This window comes from Dysidea avara, chromosome 3, assembly GCF_963678975.1.
Source record: "Dysidea avara chromosome 3, odDysAvar1.4, whole genome shotgun sequence".
Lineage (NCBI taxonomy): Eukaryota > Metazoa > Porifera > Demospongiae > Dictyoceratida > Dysideidae > Dysidea > Dysidea avara.
Window position 1 is genome coordinate 16,423,382 of NC_089274.1, and position 16,684 is coordinate 16,440,065.

General features: G+C 39.2%; 3 protein-coding genes and 1 pseudogene across 4 annotated transcripts; all 4 read right to left on the reverse strand.

Moving 5' to 3' along the window:
• Window positions 1–375: 375 nt before the first annotated feature.
• On the reverse strand, window positions 376–3,095 carry LOC136249706 (procathepsin L-like). The gene is made up of 6 exons (XM_066041798.1): window positions 2,820–3,095; window positions 2,002–2,151; window positions 1,074–1,298; window positions 873–1,028; window positions 698–819; window positions 376–639 (listed from the first exon to the last, which is right to left on the reverse strand). The coding sequence occupies exons 1-6, from the start codon at window positions 3,048–3,050 to the stop codon at window positions 540–542; spliced, it is 984 nt and encodes a 327-aa protein (XP_065897870.1). The 5' UTR covers window positions 3,051–3,095; the 3' UTR covers window positions 376–539.
• Window positions 3,096–5,139: 2,044 nt separating this feature from the next.
• LOC136249701 (procathepsin L-like) lies at window positions 5,140–6,865 on the reverse strand. 2 transcript variants are annotated; one of them, XM_066041792.1, is made up of 6 exons: window positions 6,540–6,860; window positions 6,039–6,188; window positions 5,750–5,974; window positions 5,537–5,689; window positions 5,368–5,483; window positions 5,140–5,309 (listed from the first exon to the last, which is right to left on the reverse strand). In XM_066041792.1, the coding sequence occupies exons 1-6, from the start codon at window positions 6,753–6,755 to the stop codon at window positions 5,210–5,212; spliced, it is 960 nt and encodes a 319-aa protein (XP_065897864.1). In that variant the 5' UTR covers window positions 6,756–6,860; the 3' UTR covers window positions 5,140–5,209. The 2 variants fall into 2 exon arrangements, with proteins under 2 accessions (XP_065897864.1, XP_065897863.1); XM_066041791.1 differs by having other exon boundaries at window positions 5,537–5,974; window positions 6,540–6,865.
• A 70-nt stretch (window positions 6,866–6,935) lies between these two features.
• On the reverse strand, window positions 6,936–8,575 carry LOC136249707 (procathepsin L-like). Its single transcript, XM_066041799.1, has 6 exons — window positions 8,280–8,575; window positions 7,845–7,997; window positions 7,569–7,793; window positions 7,366–7,521; window positions 7,196–7,314; window positions 6,936–7,141 (listed from the first exon to the last, which is right to left on the reverse strand). Exons 1-6 carry the CDS (start codon window positions 8,496–8,498, stop codon window positions 7,033–7,035), a joined length of 981 nt encoding a protein of 326 aa, XP_065897871.1. The 5' UTR covers window positions 8,499–8,575; the 3' UTR covers window positions 6,936–7,032.
• A 2,287-nt stretch (window positions 8,576–10,862) lies between these two features.
• On the reverse strand, window positions 10,863–11,787 carry LOC136248366 (procathepsin L-like; annotated as a pseudogene).
• Between the last annotated feature and the right edge of the window lie 4,897 nt (window positions 11,788–16,684).

The window sequence follows — 16,684 nt, forward strand, 5'->3', positions numbered from 1 at the left end:
CCTGGAATGATGGCATTGCACATTCAGTTGTGCATACATGCATGCATGATGGGAAGGCAGATACTGGGTCATTTGGTAGCTCCTCAAGTGTATAGCTTGTGTTAGAACAGACCAGGGTCTTGTAGTAGAACAGAGTGGAGCATTGATGATCAGTGGTGGACTGTAAAATGGCCTCAATTCAGTTGCCTGTCAATGACCTTAAATTTTTTGTACACAAACTGTCCATTTGTGTTGATGGCAATCTTTTTATGTTTCAGTGAAAGCTTGAGCTTCGCTTTTTTGGTCATTGCAGAAGTAGCTATAAGATTGGCATTTGCCATATTGCTAACAAAGCTGCTAAAAAAGCCCTACTATAAAAACATGCACCACACAATCTGAAGATTGCCACCTTAACTTGTAATTTATTTCTGCTACAGAATACAGCAATGTTACATACAGAGTACAGTTTTGTTGTGGTTGTTAAATAACCCCATACGGATAAAGTTAGATACAATGTTCACATAAGCACAAGATAAATATGCAGTTAGTGCATGGCCAGACTAGACAATTGGATAGCTGGCTGCAGTGGCAATACCACATTGGTTGTTCTTGTTTCTTGACATCCAGATGTAACCATGCATGCCCCATTGGGCTCCCCAGCTGTAGGAAAAAAACAAAACAAGAAGACATCACTACTATATGACTGGCACATTCATACCTGTTCTTAACTATCCAATAATCTGTGAACAGCTCATGTACTCCATACCCAACAGCCAGTACACCATGATCAAGACGTGTAGAACTACACTCTGGTTCACTGTACACACCTTCCTTGTACAACTGTGTGTATACCATGAGTATATACAGTGTTAGTTAATGCTGGCTGTGATTACTTGAAAAGAACGGTGACCGGCATCAATAGCTACAGAGATGGGACCAATACTCTGCACAGCTGATCGTAGTGCAAGCTCGGATCCTTTTTCAACATCCTTGTAACTAGTCAAAGTGGCTCCAATACAAGATGTTTGATAGTTACATATCTTTTCATCCTATAAAGACTAATCAAGCACATTTTAGCATTAATAGTGGCTCACATGAGCTCTATATGGATAACACTCCTCTGTGTCCAAGCCTTTGTTGGCTGCAATGTACTTAAATGCATTGTCCATCAGACCTCCTTCACAGCTGTGGTCACCATACTTAGCAGAACAATCCATCAGTTGTTGCTCACTAAGTGACACAAGGGTGCCAGTTTTGAGAGCATGTTGGCCCTCCAGTGAACCGGTAGTACTGAATGCCCAGCAGCTACCACATTGACCCTGCCAGAAATTTGTACTTATAATTATTGACACTCATTTTATTTGCCATTTCACCAAAAACTGGTTCACAAGTATACTTTTTAAAACCAAAATCAAAAAAGAGGAGTTGAAATAAATACACAAGTTTTAGTCTCGAAATCTATGCACCATCTTATTTGCCTGATCATAGAGAGTTTAAATATCTTCTCTTTTTTTTTTGTTCCTATAGCCTTAAGAGCATGCGTGTAACATACATTTGTTTCAGTACAATGCAATAGAGATTGTTATCATTTCTTATTTGAAATGCTGCCAATCCTAATCCCCACTCTGTATAGATCAAGTTATGGCTGTGTATTTTTAGCACCTATAATTGCATTGCTCTTGCTGCTACTCCCTAGTGCTATAATTGCATAACTACTCACCATAATAAACTGAACTCATTCCTTGGACACTGTAGATAATACTGAGACAATGGTGCAGGTTTTGCTGAGATTCTGAGACAAGCCAGTAGCCTGCATGTTTGTCATGGTACTGGAAAGCGATATATTATTAAGCTTATCCAAGCCCTACCCCCCAGTATGATTTCCCTACTAGTTTTAAGCATAATAAAATCTGTCTTCATGATAGGTCCTTTTTATTTACCTTGAACTCAGGTCATTGTACAGTTCTTCATAATTAATGTTAATATGTAAAAAAACAATAACATGCACCATCATTTCCTCACTTGATTCTTTACACCAGTCACTACACCCTTGGTCCTCCAGTCAACCTCATTTATCATTGGCTCCTCAGGTGGTACAAACATGTCTCCACTTGGTTCACCATTGGCCATGTTGACCTTGGACAAGTAGATCTTCTTGAACTCTTGAGCAGTCTGCAAATATAGAATAGCAAGCATGCAAAACAGAATAACAAAATGTAGCCAGACCACCCAGCTTACTTTAAAAAATAGTCTGATCTAAGCCAATGGGACTCTATATCATAGCAAGGCTTCTGATTCGTGATAGGCTGCAACCATACATTAGCAAGTACCATACTTGATAGCTTTTAAGTAACAGCGTGTGTCTCAATGAGCCTCTCTGCTGCAACAATCAAAGCTACATAAAGCAAAGAACCAGAATCTGTTGACTCAGGAAAAGTGATATGTCATGTTCTTGCTCAAGACTTAATGTCCTAGCTATAATTTTTATTAGTGCTTTACATCACTGAAGGTATTTAGCAAGTTACGCACACTGTCTAATTAAATTCCTCTATATGGAATCATACTTTGCGAAGTGGCGGGCGGCGCCAGACCACACAAGTATAGTCACATGACAACCTGCAGCTGGGCTTTGGTAGTGAAGGGGGTGGAACTGACACGCACCTTTGAACATCAAGGCAATACACCAACCTTTCTTTTCCATTTTCCACACATCAAAAAAGAACGCCTCCCGTGACCAGGCCTGTGAATGCATCCCGACGATCCACCCACCCTGGCATAGCTATCGAGAGCCACGTAGTTAGACTATGTCGCGGACTGTGTGAATTCGATTTCTTACGTACCAAATCAGCAAACTCGTTCAACTCCACCGTAAATGTGTGATTTTCCGAGTTGTGCTTCTTCACAAATAACCAGTTATCCTGCCAAACGAGTTTGCGCACTGACTCCTCCGCCTCGTCAACGTACGATCTAGAGTATTTAGTCTTCCATTGTTGCCACTCCACTTCCTGATCGATTTTCACGGCCAGGGAGATGCCGATCAAGGCGAACAAAAGACACAGCTTCCCGTTCATCGTGTTAATTAATCCGTTTTCTCCGAGTATCCTATTTTCTCTCGGATTTTATTCACATCTCACCCTACATCCTTTACAGAATCTCACCATAGATCCTTTACAGAATGCACACAAATGTTCTTACCTAGAAAACTAACTAAAGTGGACATGCATACAAGTTTTAAGGCCTAGTGCTGAGCTTTCAACTTGACTCGATGATGTGGCTAACAGGCATGCCGGTCTTTAAGCTAGAAACCCCTCCAACTATTTCCCCATATCCTTAGTGCCTATATATGCTGCAAAGCAATGGAACATGTCCTGTGTCACTACATTGTGATCCGCCTTGAACAGCACAATATCCTTAGCCAATTCCAGTGTGGTTCAGTTTTCGACCTGGTCATTCTGTTGCCAAGCCCATGCAGCCTCATTTCACTCGCACTAGACCATCAACATCAGTTATGCTTCAGTGACTTCTTCAAGGCTTTTGATACAGTTCCCCACCAGAGATTACTGAACAATTGAAATTTTATGGCAGCTATTAAAGGCCGCATGGATTAGTACCTGACTGACCCTGCAGGTCTAAGAGTTATAGTTATAAGTGTTGAATGGTAATTACTCAGAGTTCCAGGCTTCCTGTTGAATCTGCCGGGACAGTTCTGGGTCCCACTATGTTTTTACCCTATATTGGCAATATTTCATCTGGACTGTTCGCTGATAACTGCATGTGTATTAGCTACCAATCAAATCTGATGAAGATCACCATATTCTACAACCTGACTTTAACACCACACTTTCCTGATCACAAACCTGGTAAATGTGATTTAATGTAGCAATCCTATGATGTAGTAGGTCACCAATACCATCCCTATTTACCTATCAATTCAGTGATTGTGACCTATCCAATAATACTTACCTGCAAGTTACGCTAACATCCTCTATGTTGTTCTAGGCATGCACATGTAAATACCAGATTTGCGAAAAGGGGTCTTCCACATTCATCTAATTTACCAATTTTTGATTACTCATTACTTCAGACTGGAAACAGCTATTGACTTGAAATTTAGCGAATAGTGAGCACCAACACAGTTTAGTAGATGGAGAAAATTTTCACAAAGTTATATGGTCTTCCAAGTTCATAGAATTGGAGACCCCTATTCGCAAATCCAGTCGCATATGTACCTATAAGTATCTAATGCTAAATTTTTATTAATTAAGCACAACCTTCATGAAGATGTCAAATCTATGACATACAGAAGCCTGGTACATCTAATATTGCATCCCCAGTATGGGACCCACACAACATTCAGAAGGTAGAAGGGCTACCTGCTGGATTTAGTCTGGCTATAGTTGGACTTGCAGTGTAACTGCCATGCCGAACTATCTCTTTGCCAGATGATGATTCTCAACATTCTACAAAATTGTGCACCACTTGTCTGCTCCGCAAATACCTACATATTATTCAACCACCAGCCATTTTACAAACCACCACACTTATGATTCCTCCTTCCATAATGATCCCAGAACAATCCATGATGCCACAACTGTGATTTGATCAATGGGATTTCCTATAAAGTCAACTCACCTGTCCTAACTGTACGCATACTATATAGTTATAGTTAATTGAATTATGTACTATTAGGTCATATTGTATGATGAATTGTTACCATTCATTTTTGGGCTGTGCCCCAGGGTATTACCAGCACCTTGCTGCCTACCCAGTATCCAAATTCAAACATTTCCTCAGGCTTTTTCTGCATGATGTCTACATTGTGTCAGGAGCTTATAAGCACCGAAGACTCAAAGGAGCATGAAACTTCCATGAGGTTGTGTGGTAACAGTGACTGAAATTGAAAATTACCTTATAACACCACTAATAGTGTTGGAATCTCACCAACCACACAGGCCACGTCTTTGGCGGCTCATAAGCTCCTGTTATTACAAATTCACTAATAGCTGTGCAGCATGAGATGAGCAGTACCAGTAAGAGAAAGGAGCCCAAAGTGCTATAGCGATTGGCAAATGCTTGCACGAAGTCAACATTTCGATGAGTTCACATCACCATTTGTGATGCATGCTACAGTGCATGGCTGCATCCTGATTTCAATTTAAATTTCAGTATTTCAACAATTTATTAAATACTAATTAATTCAAGCATGAAAAAAATATGCATGCTAAAAGTGTTAAACAATCGGGTAGCTAGCCTGAGTAGCAATACCACACTGGTTATTTCTGTCCTTTGACATCATCACGTAGCCTTCCATACCCCAGCCAGGTCCCCAGCTACAAAAAAAGGTGCACAGTGAAATACACTGAGGTACAGACTAATTCTGTGCATTACCTGTTTTTCACAAGCCAGTAAGCTGCTCCTTCAGTACCATAGCCTACAGCCAGCACACCATGATCAAGTTTAGTGGAGCTACATTCTGGTTCATTGTAGATACCAGTTTTGTACAACTGCAAACATCAAATGAAAGTAATGGCAACAAACAATCAGGTCACATACAAACCTGGAATGACCTGTGGCCGGCATCAATAGCTACTGAGATGGGACCAATATGTTCAACAGCATCTTGAAGAGATGACTCCGATCCATGCGTAATGTCTCTGTAACTAGAAAGGGTGGCTCCAATACATGATGTCCTGTATTCGCAGATCTCATTCTGTGTATAAAAACAAGCTAAACAGGGTGGCCCGCAGCCATGGAGTTTTTGAGAACTTACATGTGCACGGTAGGGATAGCACTCCTCGGTATCAAGACCTCTGTTGGCCTCAATGTACTTGAATGCATTATCCATAAGTCCACCACTGCAGCCATGATTGCCATATCTAGTAGAGCAGTCTACCAATTGCTGTTCACTAAGAGAAACAAGCTGGCCGGACTTCATGGCATGTTGGCCTTCCAGAGAACCAGTAGTACTAAATGACCAACAGCTGCCACATTGACCCTGAGGTAAGGAATTACAAAAACATGACACAACACAGCAACATAAATCTGCTAAGATTGCTGACTTGGTTCTTAACTCCTGTGACGACACCTTTTGTCCTCCAGTCAACGGTGCTTGCCTGTGGTCTCTCGCTTGAAACAACATGCATCTCTCCCTTCTGTTCACTATACATGTTGATCTGGGACAAGTACAGCTTCTTGAATTCTTCGGCGGTCTGGAGAACACCGCAAAAAGTTACAATACAAATGTGACTGGATTTGCGAAAAGGTACCTTTTTCACACACAAAATTTGACCCATTTTGTGAACTTTGAAGCTTCATAACTTTTTAATCATAGCATACCATTACATGAAATTTTCTGTGAGTGTAGCTACGGTATCTGGCTGCATTTTGATACCAAGTGCAAGTCAATCAGTGTAAGGAGTCAAATGTTACATCATTTTGTTTGCTGGTATGTAAAATGTGTGGAAAAGGTACCTTTTCGCAAATTCGGTCACAAATATAGAACCCAAAATGGTAGGGAGCTCATAAATGCATAGCTAGATGCAGAGCTCTAGTCTACGTACCAAATCTGCAAACTCATTTGTCTCCACTGTAAACGTGTGGTTTTCCGAGTTGTGCTTCTGTACGAACAGATAGTTATCTTGCCAGATCAGTTTGCGCACTGATTCTTCCGCCTCGTCTGCGTACGACTTGGAGTGCTTGGTTTTCCATTGCTGCCATTCAACTTCCTTCACGGCAAATGTAAAGCCGATCAAGGCAAACAGGAGGTATATCTTCATCGTGTAGTGTATAGCTGTTCACTCGATAGCGAAGAAACAAGGAAATGTTGTTATGAGACAGCGCGTGACAACTCTGCCTCGTGACTGTCTACAGACGGAAATAATGACGTACGTACCTGCCAGAGCTGAGTGATGAAATACATGCACATGTACGAAACCAGTTGTCTGTACAGCTATAACCACGTGGACTACCATTTTCATTGTCATAAATTATGAATGAAAAAAAATTGTACATGAATTACAAGTCAATTAATCCTCCCAGTTTGGTGGTGATATGCTAGTTGCCTACACCTGTGGGGTAGCTGGCCTGGGTGGCAATACCACACTGGTTGTCCTTGTTTCGTGACATCATAACGTAGCCTTCCATACCCCATCTCTCACCCCAGCTATGACAAACATAAACTACTTAATATACAAGCTACACAACACTCTTTTCTTACCTGTTTTTGACTAGCCAGTAAGCTTGACTCTCGTACTCCCCATATCCAACTGCCAAAACGCCATGATCTAACTTCTTAGAGCTGCAGCGCATTTCGTCATATACCCCCCTCTTGTAGAGCTACACAGTACATTTAATTACGAGATCACTACAAAGCATTGTATGGCTTACTTGGAATGAGGAATGGCTGGCGTCAATGGCAACTGAGATGGGACCAATGTTAGCCACAGCAGTTTGAAGGGCATCCTCATTATCACGATGAACATCAACATATCCAGTGCAGGTGGCAGCTCTGCATGATTCTTTGTACTCGCATCTCCTCTCATCCTAATACAACTTTAACAAAACCATACACTATAGTTATAGAGACTTACATGAGCACGGTAGGGGTAGCACTCTTCTGTATCAATCCCATGATTTTTGATGACGTACCTAAAAGCATTGTCCATGAGGCCACCCTCACAAGAATGGTCACCCTCTCTTTCAGAGCAGTCCATCAAGTTCTGCTCACTTAGGGACACAAGCTTTCCTGTCTTCAGAGCATGTTGACCCTCCAGAGAACCAGTAGCACTAAAGGACCAACAGCTACCACATTGACCCTATAAATGGAAGTAAAGTATACATTATGTGGGTGACACTAAGCTGTATACCTGATTCTTCACTGGTGTAACGACTCCTTTTTGACGCCAGTCTACCTCACTTGGGAGAGCTTCTTTGCCGGTGAAAGGTGATTCCTCTCCACCGCGAGTCGAGTTGGCCATGTTAATCTTTGAGAGGAAGAGTTTGGCAAATTCCTCTGAAGTCTGTGTGGCAAAATTGAATAAAAATTTACATAATTTGTGGTCACTCCTCCAACATTGTGGTCGTGTCCATGTCACGCCACTTGCCATTCCCACCCAGAAGGTAAACATGTGACCCACAATTAAACCCACACACTATACGATCAGATAGTTGGTGGTCACGAACTCTCATAGGACGGGTAAACTTGTCACGACCTCGGTCACGACACAATCGCCACAATTTCACCTGTGACCGCTGTTGGGTTTGACCCACCTACAACACACCCAGCATCAGTGATCACTCACCAGGTCAGCATACTCATTCATCTCCACTTCAAAGCTATGCCCCTCGCTGTTGTGTTGCTGCACGAATCGCCAGTTGTCTTCCCAAACTAAACGGCGAACGGACTCGGTGGCTTCGTCTTCATATGATTTAGTGTATTGTGACTTCCACAAGCCCCAGTCATCGTCCAGAGTGGCGAACGTCACGCCGATAACGGTAGCGAATACGATCAAAAGTTTCATAGCTAAAACGTACAGACACAAACTAGCTACACACTAGACATCCGAAGAGGAAATAATGGGTCATGTGGTTGTGACGTCACCGCACAGGGTAGTAAACTATTCGGATATTAACGCCGTACACTATAGAAAAGGAAACACGAAAACACAGGAAGCCATAAACTTAATTACTAACTTGGTGTGCAATACTGAGAATGGGCTATTCAGGAAAGGGTGTTTAGAAACTTACCCAATTTTTTTCTAAATGGTAGTACCCAATGCATTTCCATCTGAAAACAAAAAAACTGCTCAAGTAGACCAGACTAGTTATCACAAGTAGACTATCAGCCAGTACCAGGAGTGAAGCCTATCACTGTGGCAACAGTCACATGCCCCATGGCAACAGTCACATGTCTCATGACAACAGTCACATGATGGAAATGAAGCTGGGAAGCCAAGTGAGAAAAGCATGTATATATACAATGACTGCATGCTGTGGTAGATATTTTACAGCTCAGGTCATGCAAGTTGTGATAAACTATAGACAGGTTCTCATAAACAGTTGACACAGTGAGAATGCCATGTGACTTGTATGTAAATTGTGACACGTCATTTCATCATGCATCATTATTATTAATTGTAAACCGTTTAATACTATATATATATTTTTTAAATTTCAGTCATTGGTTTTAGCATGATCTTGAAATTATCTACGGAGCAATCACAAGGGGGTAATTTGTTCCATTTGCTGATTGATCTGGGGAAGAAACTAAACTTGTAGGGGTTCACAGTGATTGAAGACTTTACAAATTTTATACTGTTTCCACGAGTGACTCTAGTAGCTACATAATTTAAAATCGGTTTAACAAACAAGCTATAAGAATCTATTTTAACTTTTTTGTGACAACACTTTAGGTTGTGGCAAAGGAATGATAGAACAGAATTTGCTTTTTGACTTGTGGCATTTATATGTTGGTTGAAGGATAGCTTGGAATCTAAGAGAACTCCTAAGTATTTAGCACTGTCCAAATTGCTTCCATGAAGTGAATATTCAGATAGTAGCAGGTTTCTTTTTAAAGTGATATGAAGTACCATGCACTTATCTAATCATGTTCTATACCTTTTCCCAGATTTTGAGTTGCTTAATTAAGGTCTTCTTGGAGAGCATTTACATCGGATTGGGAGTCAATACGTCTATGCAGGATCCAGTCATCTGTGTAAAGGTGACAGCTGGATGTTAAATTGGAGGTAATGTCGTTTATAAAGAGTAGGAATAATAGCAGCCCCAGGACACTGCCCTGGGGGGGGGACCACTATAGCCACATCAACTGGTTCTGAGGACTGGCCACCACATACCACACACTGGGTACGATTGGAGATATCCAGTCTAGTAGTTGACTGGTTATGCCGTAATACTGCAGTTCATGTAAGAGAAACCGATGAGATACTTTATCAAATGCCTTGCTAAAATCTAGTAAGATAACATCAGTCTGGCTTTTGGCATTAGATTTAGAGCAATATCATGAGTTGTTTTAATCAGTTGGAGTTCAGCTGAGTAGTTCTTTCGGAACCCAAATTGCGAGTCTGAAAGTATGTTCAAATTGGTTAAGTGTGACATAATTTGTATGTATGATGTGTTCCAGTACTTTGCTACAAATGCACGTAGGCGGTAGTTAGCAGGATTTGATCTCATGTGGAATCTCTTTTATATAGTGGAGTTACAAAACTTGTTTCCAGTCCTGAGGTACAGTACCTTGGTGTAGTGAAGTATCAGTGGAAGGCAATAGCTACTCTAAGCATAATAACAATAAACTTTAGATCAAACTACCTAGCTATACACTTGTGCACACACATGCCTTTACACACTCACATGCTCACACACACAGATGTAAGTGTTCATGTCACAGTGCATACATGCAACACACTTGTAGTATACTCACAAGTGACATGACAGAGCCCAACAAAATAGGAAATTTTCTGTTAGTTGCCACTGCACTCCCCTTTTGCTAGGTAACCCTGCATACCAATATACAGTGCACATTAGTTGTTCAGCCAACCATCAATTGTTTTATAGACTGTTTATTAATATCACACATTGATTAGCATATCAGTGTGTTACATTCGTTGATCGAGTCCTTCACATAAATCATGTGCTAAATAGTGATTAGGGTCCTGAGCTGCATGAGTGCTCCTCCCGGTAACCCTGCCTATATGGCTATACTATATGCATAGTGCATGAAATTTGCATTGTAGTGTAGACCCCAACTCCACACTTGGTCACTATCAAACTATATAGCTAATTCCGCAATTCAATTGTTGAATACATATAGATAAATAGCTAAATAAGCAATAGCTGTATAGTTATACATCCACAAGCTAGATTCAGCCTTAAACTGTTGAATAGCTGGCTCTATAGGCTATGCCACACTGGTTGAATTTATCTCTAGACATCATGATATATCCATCCATGCCCCACTTTGCGCTCCAACTATATATAATGCACATGGATAAGTGATCATTGCCAGTATCATCAGGTGCCTCACCTGTTTTTAACCAGCCAGTAAACTTTGCCTTCATATGTTCACAGCCCAAACGCCGTGATCCAACTTGAACTGCATTTTTTATTATATACACCACTCTTGTACAACTATAGTAGAATTAACTATATATAATAATATATTATTTTTCAGTAATTGCACCACATACTTGGAAAGAACCCCATCTGGAATCAATGGCAACAGAGATTGGTCCAACATTAGCAACAGAAGTTTTAAGAGCCCTCTCATCATAATGTAGGACATCAGTGTATCTGGAGTCAGTAGCTCCTGAGCAGGATGACTTGTAGTGGCATTTTTCATCCTATACACAAACAATCTCATATAGCTATTACTATCTACACATACGCATATCAGGCAGGGACCCATGCACTTCAGCACGATAAGGGTAGCATTCTTCTTTATCCACACCACCATTGTCTTTGATATATTTAAAGGCATTGTTCATGCATCCTCCTTCATATCCAGCATTTCCCGCCTCCCCGGAACAGTTTACCAAGTTCTGCTCACTAAGAGACACAAGTTTTCCTGTCTTCAGAATATGTTGACCCTCCTGTAGCACTAAATTCCCAACAGCTGCCACATTGACCCTAAATATTTATGTGACAGGCTTGTTTCTGGTGCAGTCTTTTATAGTAATATACCTGGTTCTTAACAGGAGTAACCACACCCTTAGTTCTCCAGTCCACCTCATCTGGTACAGCCTCATTGCCAGTGAAAGAAAATTCTTCTGAACTACTCTCAGTTGAGTTGGCCATGTTGATCTTGGAGAGATAGCTCTAGAGCTTGGCAAATTCCTCTGAAGTCTGTGTGATAATGAGCACATGTGACAACAGTGAACCAGAGCAACCACATGCATATGCCATATACAGCGGCTTTTATCTTCATTTCATGACATGATTGTTTTGAGATGCATGTATTAGAAAAAAATAATGCTTTACCATATCTCAGAAATTGGCTTACATCGTACATCATCGAATGGCCAAAAATAAGAATCATATGCGGTATCTCATTAAACAATGCAATCATGCTTGTGTACATCATGTATCATGTGCATAGCAATGTAGTTTTTGGCATCCAAAATTTCATTGGAGCTGTTAGTTACACTGATATAGCTTGCCTTGAAATTATCTGTAGCTATAGAACCTATGCGTGCGCAGTTAATGTGAAAAGGTATATACTCTGGACGCACTTCTTTTCCTTTAGAATTTTGTGCAGTACTCTATTATAATGGTTTACAGTGGCTAATCATGGGTTACACAAATGCTGCTGCTGTTGCTGCTGCTGTTGCTGCTGCTGCTGCTGCTGACCTCTTCAAAGAAAGGCCTGGCGGTGTGTCTTTAATATTGTATAGCGCTTGGTATAGCGCTCATGTGTTTATGTTATGCTTAATCGTTAATGGGAAGGGGGGTGGGCATAGCCATATATTAGCTAGAGTCTACATGGAAACATGGAATCAGGGCTAAGGCTGAAAATTTGTAATGTAGGGGCTAAGTCACCACTAGGTCTGGGATTTTTTTCTGCATTCTCAGGGGCGGATCCAGGGGGAGGCATGCAGTAACATAGCTAGGCACCTTAGGCATAATTCAAACATTTTTGATGCAGTTTATGACTATGTATAACATAAGAAATCTGTCTCTAGCAAATTGTTACCCATATAGGCTTAGCACAAGGGGAACTAGGTGGGTTAGAGTTAGAGATGGACCGATACCACTTTTTACCGATATTTCCGATACGAGTATTTGTACTGAAATTATTTGCCGATACCGATGCCAATACCGATACTATACATTGAAGCCTAGACAAGTTTATTATAGAAATTTCATTGTTGGGATACATAGCTAGCTATTAAAATATCACAGTAATTGATTGATCTCAGTTCAATCAAGTTTTAAAATATTCATTGTATAACAGCTAAACATGATAAACATCATTGTGGATTACTAATTTCTTGATTTGAGGTAGTTTTTTGTAAGCTTATTGATAAGGCAATTAATTGCGTGGGCGGCCGATAATTGGGGAACAACTGCACTACCATTTAATTACAAAGGATTCACATGCTCTAATATATTAGAATACACACGGAGCAATTGCAGCAATACTTGGAAAAGAGTAACAAAGGCTTCGTTTTGCTACTTTGTTAATTTGCTGATTAGCTCAACTAAGTTATTAGCTACTGGAAACTTAGCTAGAGATGGTTTAATAAAAGTGGTGAGTGTCTACTGTGGTATCTGTACCTTGTATTACCGATCCGATACCGATACCACTGGTATCGGCATCGATACCGATACTGGTATCGGTATCGGTCCACCTTTAGTTAGAGTACCCTCTACATTAGAAATTGAGATACTCTAATAGAACAGTCATTTACTCTAATAAAACAGTCAAGAGTAGCACTATTATATAAAACACTGATCGTCATTTTAAACAACTAAAATACCTCACCAAATTCAATATCAGAAAGTTGATTTTTCAAAATTGCCTTGAGGAAACCTATAATACTATACTAGTTAATTCTTTCTAGCTCAGTATGCTACTATTAGCATCATCCAGTGTTGAACTCTGCAAATTTCAGTCATAATTGCCACCAAATTCAATCTCAGAATGTTTATTTTTCAAAATTTCCTTAGGAAGCAGCCTAGGCCACTACACTAATTCTGGTTTTTAATTCAGTAGCTTTATATATTTCCAGTGTTGAACTATCAACAAATTTCAGTCAAAATTACCACCAAATTCAATCTCAGAACGTTAAAATTTTAAATTTCCTTGGGGAACATGCCTCCCCCCCCAGAAAGTTCAAACTTTGCATTTCGTGGAGTGTACTTTGCACTTTTACCTGTGTGTCCCCTCCCTTGCAAAATCCTGGATCCGCCCCTGATTCTTCACAGTTTAGATACATATGTATGTTTCTGACTCCCTGTAATTACAGGCCTATATAGCCTTCTCACAGGTCCCTAGTGGGATAGCACTTAATATATAATGTGTAGAACTCAGGATTGAGTGCACATAAACATTTGAACTAATGAATTTCTAAAGGTATTTAGAAGTGATCAAAGACAAAGTCTTTGATCACTTCTAAATACCAAGAAATTGTTAGTCTTTGAAGAAATTGAAGAAATTTGAAGAATATGAAGAAATTGTTAGTCTTTGATTAACAATTTCTTCGGGGAGGGTGCAGGTATGCGTTCATTCTAGCTGCCAGCTGCATGTCATTACCAATTTTGCCTGTAGAAGAAGGGACATGACGTTATGATAAAAAAGAAAAATAATGTATTGCAAACATATGGGAATGCAAATTTAAGGCAACATGGTGCAGTAGTGAAAAGACTGCTGCTGTTAAATAGCATCAAAAGTTATCAGCTATCTATTAATATATGATTTAGCATCAGAAAATCAAGAAAATATTGGTGTTGTCATTTGGCAATTTCAGTATTTATAAATATTGCATTTCTAGTACATTTGTATTAGAAATGCAATATTATAAAATACTGAAATTGCCAGGTGACAGCACCAATATTTTCTTGATTTTCTGATGCTAAATCATATGTTAATAGATAGCTGACAACTTTTGATGCTATTCAACAGCAGCAGTCTTTTCACTGCTGCACCATGTTGCCTTAAATTTGCATTCCCATATGTTTGCAATACATTATTTTTCTTTTTTTAATCGTAACCTTATGTCCATCCAAACTTGGTAATGTATAGCTACATTTCATGCTGTGACCCCTGGTGGATGTAGACTGAGTAAGATGGTCATGTGATGTGGTACTGAGATTAGATTGTTCAATTACCAACTATTTAATACTTAAAAACGAAAGACTGCTCTATTAGAGAGTTTTAAAATTGTTTTGTCATAAATCACAAATAGTTGTACTGAGAGCTAATTGATGTGTACAGACAGCTTTATTGATCAACCAGTAGCTTGTCTAACTAATGAAATCCATACAAGTGCAAATTATATTCATATGGTTATAAGTGTCATTTAGTCTGGACTATGTCGCCACTATTATCTTAAACAAGATTCATAGTTGCAATGAATTCATTAGCCCATATGGTACTACTAATAATACTCTAAATGTCAAAGCCTGCAATTATTCTTTGAAGGATTGCTGTGCGCTGTAACAAAAATAAATCTAAAAATGGGTGACTGCTTTATTAGAGTAACTCAAAATAATTGTGCTCATATCAGTACTGAGCAGTTATACACTTACAATAACTTTTTTTGCTTTGACGTATTGAGTGGTTAGATGGCTGTTTATCTAGCTAATGGAATCCCTACAATTGTAAACTATATTCACACCGCTACTGGCGACAGGTCTGACACGTTTGACTTCTATAATGTGATTCATTATTAAAGGAAGTTCATTAGTCCCTATGATGTATATAGCACTGTACTAAGTGTTTCTGCTTAAAAGTAGTCTTGAAAATGCTCTGTATAGTACCATATCCATAATGACTGTATTCACTGACTCTAATAGAGCATTCACCAAATTCGCAAAATTGTTATGCTATGTGGGGGTTGATACATATGTAACTTGGCTTGATTTCTTCTAAGCTCTAAAGTTGGCCAGTTAATTCATGCAGATGGCTTAACATTGGTTTTTTTTTTGGTTTTTTTAGTCTAGTGTTGCTATGCCGACAAACCTTGCAGAACAACACATTGGACCATTACAATTCTGTTTATATCTCCAACTTGATGTGGGGACCAGACAGTTGAGCAGATAGATATAAGCCGCATAATAAACTGACTTGACAGATGCTTGGCATTATTAAGGGTTCTTTGCAAGGTGGAATTGCTATTGTTGGTTATTTTGTTGATGAGTTCAGACATAGTAACTCCAAAATATTATTTTTGGCACTGTTAACTATTTTGTTGAATAACTAATTCACAGATTGACCATCTTGATGGGAGAGGAGATGTCTTTAAAAATCAGTGAGAACTCACTGCATGGTAAAAATTATAATAGGAATGGCTAATTAAGGTTTAAAAATCTACAGCCAAAATTGAAATATATTCTATTAGAATGATCAATTACTCTAATAGAACATTCAAAAGTATTTTTTCAGTAAAGAGAAAAAAACTGTGTAATAAAACATGTGATATATCATACACAATAACAATACAACAGTCGGCAGCAATGATACAATAGCAATAAGTTAACAAGTAACAACAACTGAAAAATATGCACAGCTATACAACTAATTTTATATAGTGTACAAATTACAATCATATGCATAGCGTGTCAGTTCAGTCAAATATCACATGTGAACCTTTTTTTTCTTAACCTCTACACTGTTATATTATATCTCATCATAAATCCATAGTGCTAAAAGTTATCAGCTAACCACACGTTCTAAGTATTCCTTTCTTCCATGAACCATCCCCTAATGGCACCGGTTGCCATCAGCTTTTGTTCACGCTGATTCAGTGAATAATTTCAAAATTTACTGTATAAATGTACTTGTAAGTTAGCTTTACACCCCAGGTGGGCTCTGCTAATTAAATAATAATATATAACATCCTGCCATATACAGTTGAAATTCTAGATATCCGTTCATGTATAGAGACTGTAATACCTAGTGCATGGTCCATAAAAATACAATTAGTTATTGGTAATTTAAAACTTAAAAACCCACTGATTCCATAAATATCTT

Coding starts and splice junctions, on each gene's coding strand:
- LOC136249706 (XM_066041798.1), bottom strand. CDS start 3,050: ATGAACGGGAAGCTGTGTCTTTTGTTCGCCTTGATCGGCATCTCCCTG. Junction 2,152..2,819: donor TGAACGAGTTTGCTGATTTG/GTACGTAAGAAA, acceptor CTATATTTGCAG/ACTGCTCAAGAGTTCAAGAA. Junction 1,299..2,001: donor TGACTGGTGTAAAGAATCAA/GTGAGGAAATGA, acceptor AATTTCTGGCAG/GGTCAATGTGGTAGCTGCTG.
- LOC136249701 (XM_066041791.1), bottom strand. CDS start 6,755: ATGAAGATATACCTCCTGTTTGCCTTGATCGGCTTTACATTTGCCGTG. Junction 6,189..6,539: donor CAAATGAGTTTGCAGATTTG/GTACGTAGACTA, acceptor GGTGTTCTCCAG/ACCGCCGAAGAATTCAAGAA. Junction 5,484..5,536: donor CCGGCCACAGGTCATTCCAG/GTTTGTATGTGA, acceptor TGATGTTTGCAG/TTGTACAAAACTGGTATCTA.
- LOC136249707 (XM_066041799.1), bottom strand. CDS start 8,498: ATGAAACTTTTGATCGTATTCGCTACCGTTATCGGCGTGACGTTCGCC. Junction 7,794..7,844: donor TTACACCAGTGAAGAATCAG/GTATACAGCTTA, acceptor TTCCATTTATAG/GGTCAATGTGGTAGCTGTTG. Junction 7,142..7,195: donor TACTGGCTAGTCAAAAACAG/GTAAGAAAAGAG, acceptor TGTTTGTCATAG/CTGGGGTGAGAGATGGGGTA.